The sequence below is a fragment of the Aptenodytes forsteri genome, unplaced genomic scaffold, assembly GCF_000699145.1.
Source record: "Aptenodytes forsteri isolate BGI_AS27 unplaced genomic scaffold, ASM69914v1 Scaffold84, whole genome shotgun sequence".
Classification (NCBI taxonomy): Eukaryota; Metazoa; Chordata; class Aves; order Sphenisciformes; family Spheniscidae; genus Aptenodytes; species Aptenodytes forsteri.
The window spans coordinates 1,126,800-1,139,060 of NW_008795492.1; the positions used below are offsets into that span (position 1 = coordinate 1,126,800).

Sequence of the window (12,261 nt, forward strand, 5' to 3'; positions counted from 1 at the left end):
AAATCCCAAATGGAGCAGGCCAAGTATGGCCTGGTTTTCAGCTTGCATTGCTGGCAATTCGTAACTGCTGAAACAGCCATCTGGGCCTACCTGATACATTGCTTGGATATGATGTTGCAAAGGCGTTGGGACAAAAATGCTTACTTGAAGCTATTGCTTTGAAGTGACCTGTAGAGTGACCTACTACTGCAATATTTCTTTCCAATTGACTCATCATTCTCCATGGACTTGGTATTCAAACAGAAATAACTCTTTCACCACTCACAGTGGTGAAAGCCCTGTGTCTTGTTTTCAGTGACTTTCCTATTAACAAGAAAATCCATGGCTATATTTTTCCCTCTTTTTATCTTCCCTGCACTTACCAAAGTGCATGCGATACTGATACAGCCTTTGTTTTTAGAAGGTATGTTATAATACACCCTCCATGTGTCATCTTGTACTGAGTACTTATTCCATGCTGAGTTGTAGTGAGTTAAGAATAATCAGCGGAACTCTTTAATACGCTTGTCTTTCTGATTTATTGGAAAAAAAAACCACGCAAACATTTCACTTACAAAGTCTTATTGTCACAACCAAGATGAAATAATAGAACAAATTACATACATGAGCTGCACGTGTTAGGTATGAAAACATAGCAAGAGGAGAAGTTTACAGAGGAGATTTCCTAGAGAATATTCGTCCACGTTGTAAAACCAATGATAAATCTTGCTGCATCTGGCAATTATTATGCCACACTCTGTTCTTACTCAGTGTTCACCCTGTTCATCTCAGGCAACATGTACTCATTCCTGAGTTCTCCCACATACCAAGATATTAATTTGCTTCTCATGTAAGCAGCCAACAGTCTGAAATTGCTACAACACACCATCATGGACTTGATTCAGTAGCTATCTTGCTTTCTTTTGGTTATTGTTAGGATAAAGAATCCAAAGTGGATCAAAGTCCATTCAGTCTCTGGAGCTGGACCCGTGCCCCTGCTTCTCGCCCCTTTGTTTAGACTTGCATGCTATGAAGTTTCAGAAGTTGTAGCTACGACCTATCTGTATTTGCCTTAAATCAAGCAACTTCTTAAATGGATTTTATGTGTTTCATTTTTCTTTGCTTTACTGGGCATAAGTAGGGTCTGATTTTTCTGTGGGCTTTGCTTTCCTTGGCTTCTAAAATAATTTTATAAGATGTTGCTGATTTGACTCATTAGGTCATTGGGCGAGTCCAGTTGTGCCCCTTATCCAGCACTGCTCTGCTTCAGGGGGTTACAGAAAGAATCAAACTCTTGTGCTGAAGGTAACGAATTACAGGTGCAAGTATTATCACAACAATTGATTTTGATTATTGATGGGTGGGTGAAAGTATCTATGCAAATGCACATCAGTGTGTGCCTCTTTATTAATACAGTATATCTCTGTTGAGCCGAGGAATGGACAGTGTGCCTTTTGTTCAGTGAGTGTTCACAGAGATAAGAGCTGCTATGGCCCCGCTTGCGATCACCAGCAAAGAGCCATGTTCAGGTGTGGAGTCGACTGCGCCTGGGTAGGTGACAAGTGGATAGGTGGTGGCTGGAACGTGGCTGTAGATGAAGCCATTTATATTTAGGAGAGCCGGCAAAACCATTTTACTAGCCACGTCTTCAAGTCCGCTGGGTGCTCTCCGCTGGCTCTCCTGGGATGCAGAGAGCGCACAGGCATATTTATGCCTTTCCTGGGCACAAAGCCTTCCAGCCCTTCTTGGTGAGCTGTGACAAATGGTGTGTTCACACCGCTGAGCAGGCGGTGGGTGTCCCTGAAGCAGAAGAGAGGTGGTTTCATGCTGTTATGATGACCCGCAACGTGGCTGGAGGCCAGGAGAGGACAACCTGGCTGCCATTGAGCTTCCACATACCGGGCCACCATGCCCTGTTCAGGTATATTTTGACCTGGATGGCTTGCCTTTTGCTGATGGATGAAGATGGCCTCTAAAACTAAGTTATATTTGTTTCTACTCTTCCCCCCCCTTCTTTGATCAGTGGACAAGGTGTAAATAGACTTCCTGGCTGGCTGTTTAGGAGATACCCATTCTTTGTACAAATACCTGCCTTTGATTAATCTTATGTTATTATTTATTTAGTCGTCTAATCAGGGAGCTAAATCAGTGCTGTAGCACATATGCAGCTGTATGCACAGCACAAACTAAAAATGACAGAGGATACTGGAGGCAAATGGTGTCCAAGAAACCCACTGGTTCAAAATTGCTCAGTCAAAATATTTGGTGAAGAGCTTCCAGTAAGACAAATGTCCAAAAGTCCATGAATGATTCATTAGAGCAAGGGAAATAAATCCAATGAAGCATTCAATTATCATGAGTAATTAATTGTATTCTAATATGTTTAGGAGTGATATTTAAAATATATTTCCTAGGCTTATAATTCATAAAGCTGACAAAAAACTGATCTAGAAAGAGGGTATGTTATTTATTCCAGAGCCAAAGGCTGGTGCTGAAATTGTGTGAACTGAAATCTCTTCGTGAGTTCAGATGCAACCCTCGGTATTTCATACTTCTTAAATGACTAAAAATCTTCCCGCAGAGATGAGTTGTTAAAGCTCCCGTCAGATCAGATCCCAGAAAAGCTGTAACCACAGCGGAGCAAAAGGTATGGAAATTTCAAGTGTGTAACTTTCAATATCAAAGTGCTCTCAGAGGGAGCTTGAAATTTGTTCAGCCTGAGGTATCTCTCCCCAAGCCTCTGTCATCTGTCACGCCGTGGCAGCAGACAGAGCAGAGAGATGGGAGGGGAATAACGCATTCGTACGAGGACAATGTCATGTCATTTAAAGAGCTGCAATCCAAGCAGAAGTCTTGTTTGTGGATGGGTAACCGTTCCTCTTTATTTTTCAATTCAAGCTTTTCATTCTTTGGCCACCATGGCTATCCCTTTTTTCTGCTACCATGAGGATCCAAATTATTGCGAGGGTGGCTGGTGACGTCTCCACTCTGCAGTGTCGTGTCCGCAGTCCCTAGCATGTGATGCTGCAAAGGTGTCTGAGTCTGTTTCACTTTAACACTTTCTATGTGGTCTTTTACTGCTCCATGCTTTCTCCAACATTTATGTCCTCCTTTAATTATGAGCATGTTCTTTTCCATTCAGAGAGGACCCAGACATAAAGACCCCAGAGGCACTGGTGACCCTACTGCTAGGGAAGGTGTGGTTTTGGGCACTGCAACATGAGCCTGATGCTGATGAGAAGTCGTCTGCAGGGAGCCAAATGGGCCTCATGTCAGTGGAGTTCAGGTACTGACGGCTGCCAAGGAGGACATCTCAGCATCCTCCTTGCTCCTCTGGAAGGTGTCCTCGTGTCCCATCTGCAAAACCTCCCACTAGTTTCTCTGAGTGCTGTAAAAGCCCCCAGAGAGGGATCCGCTCACTTGCAATAGCAGGACCTCAGCCAGGTCACAGAGGTGTCCCTTCCCACCACTACCAAGACAGGGAAAAAACCACCTTTTGCATTCACCGTTCTCCTCTCCCGTTTGCAGGTACCGCTTCAGAGATGGCAAAGGGAACAGGAGACAGAACATGTTTCTGGAGGTAAAGTAAGAAATAAAATGCAGCTGTGAACCAGCCTGTTGTAAAGGCAGTTTGGGCTTGACCTCAGTCTCACTTAGGTGAGCCTGTGCGGTTCCTGTTGTTTCGGTGGGTTTGCTTTGCATTTGTACCTATGTGAGATGAGAAGGATGACTCATATTTTACAGTTCCAGGGAGCAGATATGATGCCTTCTGTATTGTAAATTAAAAAAATAGATTTAAATTGAATTAGGTAGGACAAGAAAGATGATCCTACCTCTGTTCAAGGGGTTGGCATTGTAATAAGGAAACCTATGACACCAGATGTAAAAATAGCTGTCATTTAATGAGCAAATCTGACTGGCCTTAAACAAAGAGAGGTATATGGTGCACTTGCTGTCTTGCTAATGAAGTAATTGTGTTGCTTTGCATCGATCTGTGGAATGTTTAATCTTAGTTAAGGGGCGCAGCCTGAGGAATAAGTGTGGAGGGATGCTGGGAAGAGATCAGGTTTAGCCTTCCTGGTGGGATTCCAGGCTCCAGCACTGTAATGCCGGTCCCCTCACCGAGCAGGTAAAGAATTTCCCTTGAAGCAGGAAGATTACATGAGTGAGGCTGATTTTTAGGCATGATTTAAACAACTGCATGTGCAGACATCATCTATACCAGGCACTGTACTGCAAGGTTTTCATTTCAAGCGATGATGAGCAGTGCCCGCAGCATCCTCCCAGTATCTTTCCACCCAAATTGTGTGGGCCAGAGCAGTGCAGAGGACACTGCTGTGCATGGGCTGGTGTCACTGGGGTGGCACTTCCTGATGGAGATGCTGCCAGCTGGTGATTGCTGCCAGGCTCCCTGCATAGATGTGGGGTGAAACCTTCCTGAGCCCAAGGACTGCTGCTACAGTCTGTCTGGGAACACAGGGGTGAGAAACAGTGCTGGCTCAGGCCCTTTTATCAGTTTTGGGTTGCTTTTCCTTCTCTACAGGCCACTTTTCTTTTAAGCCATTAGCTTTTCTCCTCACTATCCTTGACGGCATGAGGTAAGGGTCTAGAGCAAGGCTTCCTAGAGCTACCACTGCCCTCCTGCCCCGCAGAACGGGTGCTGTGAGCCAGAGCATCAGCTTTCCCACCCTAATTGCTGAGTGCTGATAAGCCATTTTCCCTGGACTGATCCTCCCTCACTCAGGTTTCCTCCTATGCTTTTTTTTCCCCTCCTTTTCCCTGCGTGGGTGATCCAGTTCAGGCTCATCAGGAGGAGCGTCAGCTGAGCCAGGATCATCTCATTATTTGAGTCTGTAAGCCGATAACGGAGCTTGCTCCCTATTGTGCACTCGCCTTTGATTCTGTGTGCTCTATCTCATCGCTTCGTGCTGAAGCTTCATCTTTGCAGCTCGCTGCTGCAGGTTATTTGTCAGGCACAAAGCCCCTTCTCTAATTTCGTGGCAAGGTTAGGGGATACACAAGCCCAAAGCTGAAAGACACGGAGGCCAGGCAGGCTCACGACTGGGACCCGGTAAGGAGAGTCACTGGAGGGGAGGCGGCTGCTGCTGCTCTGCTGCTCTTTAAAAGGCATCAGTGACACAGGCACAGCGCTGCTGAAACCAGCGGAAAGCTGTGGGATGAGCCTGAGGTCTCTTCTCTAACTCCCTTACACTGCTTTATGAAAAACAGAAGCTTTTTTACTTTTTCTGTTGTGATTAAGGTGATACGTATCACCAAGGAGCTGTTTTCACTGTGTGACTTGAGACTCTCTGCCAGGATAAATTCACAAATGCTGGTAGACGGGACTTATATGTGTAGCGGTGAAGGTGAGGGAAATTTTAACCTGCTTTGTGGAAACTTGTATTTTTAAAGTTAAAAAAGAACAGGTGATTCTCTGAGCGGACGATGAGGTTTTGGCTTTATTGCTCTCCAGTGGAATGAGAAGGCCAGGCAGTGCCGACGTCCTGCTGCAGCCTGAGGACCTTAGAAGGATCTTTCTTGTATGAAATTGCATACATTAATGCTTTGGACCTCTGCTCTCCTTCCCAATGGCCAATTTCAACCAAATTGATTGCAAAGTTATTTGGAAGGGGAGTGTTGGACAAGCAGCATAATTTCCTTGGGAAGCAAAGGGAAAAGTGTGTTCCAATAACGTGAGCAATAAATAGCTAGTTGAAACCTGTGTTAAATTCTCTTTCCTAAGTCCTCTCTTTGCTAGCAAACAGGCATTAAAGATCCAGACCTATTTAAAATGGTCCAATCTTGCTAAATTGATTTTAAAATCAATCAAATGGCACAATAACCCCAAACGGGTATAATGAAACTGTTACAAACCTCATTTAAATTACCCTGCTTTAATCAGCAAATTAGGGCTCAGCTATGTGATCAGGTTTTATTAGCGAGTTATGGTGCAAATACATGTTTAAGTGACTTACCATTAATTAAGCTAAACCATTTCAGTCAGTGACTAAATTTACATTTGAACACACACACGTCCAGGTTTAATTAGTTTGGTATTAAACTGGTTTTTGTTAAACTAGTTTAACATGAGCACATGATGCAAGATTTGGCTCTACCTGATGCTTTTCAAACCTGGGGGTTACCTGGCTCCATCTTGGGGGTCCTCAGACCCACGAGCTCTGCAGAGCCCTGGGGGTGGTGGGGAAAGGGAAGAGCTGAGCCGGCTCCTGCACCCCGGGGACTACCTTGCACCAGGAGGGTGAGACGTCGGGGCCTCGTCCTGCCACTGGAGCTCTCAGATAAGAGCCTGAATGGCAGTAGGTAAGGCACGGCCACAGGGTTGATCTTTGGCAGCGCACTCTGGCAGGGTGCTGGGAGCACCAGCACAGCATGTTGACCTTCTTTGCTGCCCTGGGAGAGTTAGCAGGGCTTGTTGGCTGGAGCCTTTAGATACAGCACTGGAAGCTATACGTCAGCATGAGTGTTGTCATTCATATGTGGATCACATCAAATAATGAATTTAAAGAGCAAGTGCAAGACTTATGATCTTGACCTGGAGAGTTTTCGTGTTTTCATTTTCAATGTAAGAAATATCTCTGATGGAAATACCCTTAGGTATTTCCATTCACCATTACTGCTGATTCCCCTTTCATACGATGGTTGTATACTTGCACTCCCCTTGCTGAAAGATGTTTCCTTTCCATGATGCTGTAGTTGGCTTTCTTCACAATACCAGCAACTTCAGCTTTCTGGAGGACATGCGACAGCAGTTTCCCATGCTCACAGCTTGTCAGACAGAGCTCAGCATGCCAACTGACACTAATGCAGATAGGCTGGGGTTTTTTGTTCCTGTTTCATTGCTTAGCTGGAAATATATAGGCATGGCTTCCTGAATGCCAGTGTAAGAGGTAAGTATAAATGCCCTGCTCACACAAGTTTCTATGCAAAAAAAGCCCTTGAGAGTTTTCAAACAATATGGGACAAGCTGGAGATAAGTCAGCTGATGCTGGTACTGTTCACCAGTCTGGTGGTAAGGACAGGCTTGGGCAAGAGTTTGTTGTATGAATTACTCAGGAAGCCATCCTTCTACAGCAAGGAAATCCTGTATTGGGCTATATGCGGTTTATAGCAGCCAGGTCTGCTTGCAGGCTTTCTGATTAAGAAGTGCTACACCCTGCTGATAGCTAGTGAGCAAACAGACTGGCAGAGGTGGCAAGAACATCCCACTTATTAAATAGAAAATATTTTAAGAGAGAATGTGCAGTAACACCCCTACCCCCAAACTCCTCCATGTCCATGCACGTGCTCTGGAGGTCTGGCTCTCCTCAGTCCTGGGTTGCTGAGTCTCCTCAGCTGTTTGTGGTAGCAAGACACCCTCTCCTGTTTTCCCATCCCTAAATGGGGACTCAGTCACCCTGCTGCTGTGACTGGCACAGATTCATTAGTCCACAATACAAAATGGATTCATGTCTGCCTGATCGTGTTGGTTTGTATTGTAATTAATAGTATCCCGTAAAACCTGGGAGTCAGAGGAATGGCAGGTGAAGGATGTTTATTTTGATCATGGCATCTCCCTGGCAGGACCACCCAGTGGGCTGGGGGAGGAGATGTGCTAGAGCTTTGCTTTCAGAGGAAATACTTAGAAGAGTAATGATTGGGGCATGAAGTCAAGTGACCGATCTTTCAGACTTGTATTTTTTTGCTATCAATTATTGTACTTTTCTGCTATAGACTGTTTAATACTGCATTATAATAAGTTGGAGGTATAACCCACTCACTGTAGAAGAGCAGCTGTACATCGCTGGTGCAGGAAGGGATCCCCATGTATTTCCTCCTGCACCTGCAATAGGCTACGCGCAGCTTTGGTTCACTGGGGCAGATACCGACCCGGGATAGCTGGCAGGAAGTCTAAGGCTTGTGTCTCAGGTACATCGTGAAAGCACCAGACAAATGTCGTCACTGTCTGTGCCTTCTGTCTTTCTGCCACTTTCTTCTATCTACTCAGATGGTGAGCTCGCTGGGGCAGACTGCTCTTCCCACATCTCAGACAGTGTCTGGCATACCGTGGCATTAACAGATCAGTTACACAGATGTATGAAATACTGCTAACTGTGGAGAAACTTTAATGGATGCTATATACCCAACATTTCCTTTTGCCTCTGCGAATCTCCTCCAGACATATCATGCAGATCATATATACTGGGATATCTATTTTTAGCTCAGACTTGTATGTGAATAAGTATAACATTATTCCTTATTTAGTGAACAGGATATCCTGGATACGGGACATTCTGAAGCAAGTGTTTAGATAACATCTATTTAAACAATGGGTGTTTTAAACAATGGTAGTAAAAATTGATGTTGTGAATTCTCTCTGGTCCTGATTTTGAGGTCACAGTTATTAGTGTACAACCTATTATTTTTCTGGAGTATGCAATTGCTATTAAAAAACTCATAAACTTTTTTTTTTAGGTTTATACAGGAACAAGACCACCACTGCTTAAGCGAAAAACGAGGAGCATCGGCATTGTAACTTGCCAGCAGTGGAGTTTATAGATATTTTAATCCAAACAAATGAGCTGCTACTTCTCTGGGAGGCACAGAAAGAGGAAAACAAATCTGATTGATAGCCACCACAGAAGTAAATGTATTGCGTGTGGTCCAGCTCCTGGGAAGTGGTGGAACACCATGCAGGAGAGGTGAGTCGCATCACTGCGACTTGTTCTCAAGTTCAACGTATTCATGTTATGTTAGAAGTGACAAGAGGAGCAAAGTACTCCAGACAAAATGGTTTGTTTCTTTTCCTCTGTGATGGGTCGTAAAATGCAAACTAAGGATAAGCTATGATAATGTGGATGAACTGTATCCATTGCAAATACAGCCCCTGCAGCATAATTTCAGTAGGACTGGAACGATGGGTAGAGAGGAATGATGCTTCTTGCTAATTGGTAACTGAAAGCAGTTTTGTGTTTATGACCCCTTCAATTCTGGTACAGCAGCCATCAAACGCCCTTAGCTTGTGCGAGCAGGTAGAGAGAGTGGCTCTTAAATTGGCTCTTTCCAAGTAAGGTCCAGATTGTAAAGTTGAGCACCTCTGTGAAGTCTCCCACCTCTGACATATTCAGTGTTTTGCCCAGAGACCCAGCCTGTGCTCAGGGAGCAGTGAAGCAGCCAGGGTCCCAGAAAATAGGCAGTTGGCCATCTTTTGTCAGCCCCAGGCTCTACAGCTCTCATCTTGCCACTGGCTGAGGAGGTGAGAAAGGACTAGCTGGTAATTTAAACAGCGGTAGTAAAAATCAGTGTTGTGGATTCACTCTGGTCCTGATTTTGAGGTCATGGTTATTAGCGTACAACCTGTTATTCTGCAGCTTGAGTGAGCCTGCACCAGCACCGTCTGGCGCATGTACGGTGTTTGCACTGGCGGGTCTGGTGTGGCTGGTCGCATGCTTTCTGCCAGCTGTCCCCTGGGCTTGTCCCACTGGCTGGGGTGACATCTGCATTTTCTCCAGCCTGTGGGGCCCACGGCTGGCTGGGAGGCTGCAGCCGTTCCCCTGTACGCAGGTCCCACAGTGATAATCGCCGTGCTGCTAAGCTCCAGGTCACCCTGTAGGCAGCAGCTGCTCAACAGGCACGAAGGGCCGTGCCAGCTCCTGCAGATGTAGCTGTCTGTCTCCTGAGCGTGGACGTGCAGCTAATCAAATCAACCTTGCATGAAAAGAGGGCGCAGGCCGTCTTGAAAAATTGGTATGCCTGTAGCAAGACCTGAAGGCGTGTGAAACATGCTGGGCTTGAGGGTGTAAAAAAGCACAGGCTAGTAAAAATCGAACGTATGGGCCAATGGGTTCACAGAGTTCAATGGTATTTTTCAATAAAACATCTTGAAGGATGGGTTTCATACCAGCACAGCTCTGCTTTTTAAACATTTTTGGGTTTTGAGGGTGCAGAGCAAAATGTTTGAAGTGATGGGTCACAGGCAATAAGCAGCATGATGAATGTTTTTGTCCTCTTATCCAGCTTTGTGAGGAAATACAGGAAAACATGAAACAAGGAGTGGGGAAGAAAGACGCTTTTCGCTTCCTGGTTGTTTTCAAAGATATGGCTGTTGTGGAATGACATTTCTGAGTAGCAAGGTTGTGGCTTCAGCTGTCCCACAGCTGTCAGAAAACATGTTCTTGGTTGTGGGGCATGGAATATTGTGCTGGTTGAGATGTTATAAAATTGCCTACGGTTTCTTACCTTTACATCTGCTTTATTTTTAATTTAAAAAACCAACAAAACTTCTGATTATAACTCCAAGGGTCAGTGTCGGAGTGATTAGGACATCTCTCTGTAGCTCTCAAGTGTGTTCTTGACTCTCACCCTGCTTTGGTTGCCTGTTAATTAATTCAGGCTGCTTGACCTTGGTTACCTAGTTTGACTTTGAGTGCAGCATCTTGGCTATAAAACACAAGCTTCTTTCTGTGAAGTATGATTTTTATGCACTTGAAGTCATGTTTTGTTTCATATAAAGACAAATTACATAACCAAACATTTGTACAGCCTACCTCTTGCACTTGGTTCTCTGACCTGTTCCTTGTTACAGCGTTTTCAGGTTGATGGGTTCAGTCTCTTGTGTTCAAGCACTGCTCCTTCACCTTCCTGGGGCCACCCATGACACTATGCAGATGCGGCAAGTTGCAGTAATGCAGTAATAACTTGATCACCTGAAATTAAACCACAACAGAATGCTTACCTAGATGCTCCTTAAACTTCAGCAAACAGCTTCAAAACTCCGTAAACATTTATTAAACAAACAGACGCTGAGGATGATGATCCTGTCCCCATCAACATCTGAGACAGAGCTAACACACTTCCAGCAAAATACACGTTTAAAAATGATCTCAAGTATCTGTGCAGAAAGCAGGGGGGGACGAATTCTAGAAAGAAAACAAGAGCAATACACAATCCAGTCAAGAAACACAGTGACAGAGAAATGCTATATAAAGAAATCTTGTCCTAAACAAGAAAAATGTCAGACCACCTTGATGACTGGATCTATGTGTTACTATGTGGCACAGTTTTTCCTTTTCTCTAAATTTGAAAAGCTGCTGTCACATCTTTAGGTAATTGGAATCTCCAAAGATTTGCAGGAGCTTGATATGCTCGTTCCTCAGGTTTAATCATCATCACCATCGCAGAGGACTCTTCAAGCTAAAGCTAGCTGGGACACAAAGACACCTCCAGAAATACAGCTCAGCTACAGCGGGGATGGCACAGCCCACGAGGGAGACCTCATACAAGATATGAGGAAAGGTAGGTCCTAATGATCTCTTCAGACCTGCAATGCCCTGAAGGAGAAGTTTGCGTGAAGAAGTCTTAGTGACAGACAAGTCCCAGCGATTTCTATGGGGTGTAATGTGACTGCTCAACTCTCTGGAAGTGTCTGGAGGCTTTGTGATGTTTTTGTGCCTGTCTTCTGACCCGAATGTTTGGCTCTGCTGTTTGTGGGCTTGGGATGACGCCCGAGGTAGCCCTGTGTGCGTATTTCTGAGGGATCCCAGATTCTTCCATTTGGTTCGTGCTGAGGGCGATGCTGTGGGCAGAAGCGTCATGACAGTCGCAGTTAACAACAGCAGGCCAGGTATCATAGCGGCTGTCATACAACAGGCAAGGCCGAAAGTCCCCGTGTGACAAATAAGTAACTTCTCCCAGGGTTCTTTCTTTCCTTCTAGTTTGTCAGTGTCTGAATAATTTGGGCACAAGGTAAAAAACTCGGGCTTTTGAATGATTTGGCTGCAAGCAGCTGTTAGTATGGCAGCAGACCACACACCCTGGTGAATTAATGGTGACGACTTTGCTGTCCCTTTAGCACTGAGACCCTTAGGCAGAGCTGTGAACGGGAGAGACTTCCCTGCAGCGGGACAGACCTTTAACGCTTTTATTTGAGGAAAAACGTGCAACGTGGAGCTTATGACACGGCACCGCTGCCTGGGCAGCAGCACTCCCCAACGACACAGCCCTCCCCCTGATGTGGGGATACAGAAACACTCCGTTTTACACCAAAAAACCCTTGCAGTATCCCGTCGCAGCGAGGGGGGCATGGAAACGGGTGTTCGGTGCCCACGGAGCAGATCACGCTCTGCTCTGGGGGCCAGCGCTGGCAGGCCGCTGTGAGAGACACGGTGCAAGGGGCGGAGGGGCTCTGTCCTCGGGGAAGAAGCCGCCCGGGATGTGGGGGGCCCGGCCGCCCCCGTGGCAGGACCGGGGGCTTCGCGGGCGCGATTCGGCCCCGAGGCGCGGCCG

The 12,261-nt window shown here is 45.7% G+C and overlaps 1 protein-coding gene across 1 annotated transcript in view; it reads left to right on the plus strand.

Moving 5' to 3' along the window:
- Positions 1–1,468: 1,468 nt before the first annotated feature.
- The window catches only part of ITPRIPL2 (inositol 1,4,5-trisphosphate receptor interacting protein like 2), a 12,744-nt gene continuing 1,951 nt past the window's right edge, over positions 1,469–12,261 (plus strand). Inside the window, exons 1-3 of the mRNA XM_009281687.1 lie at positions 1,469–1,530; positions 3,122–3,265; positions 3,508–3,559. Coding sequence (XP_009279962.1) covers positions 1,469–1,530; positions 3,122–3,265; positions 3,508–3,559 — 258 coding nt within the window. The remainder of the gene's footprint in view (positions 1,531–3,121; positions 3,266–3,507; positions 3,560–12,261) is intronic.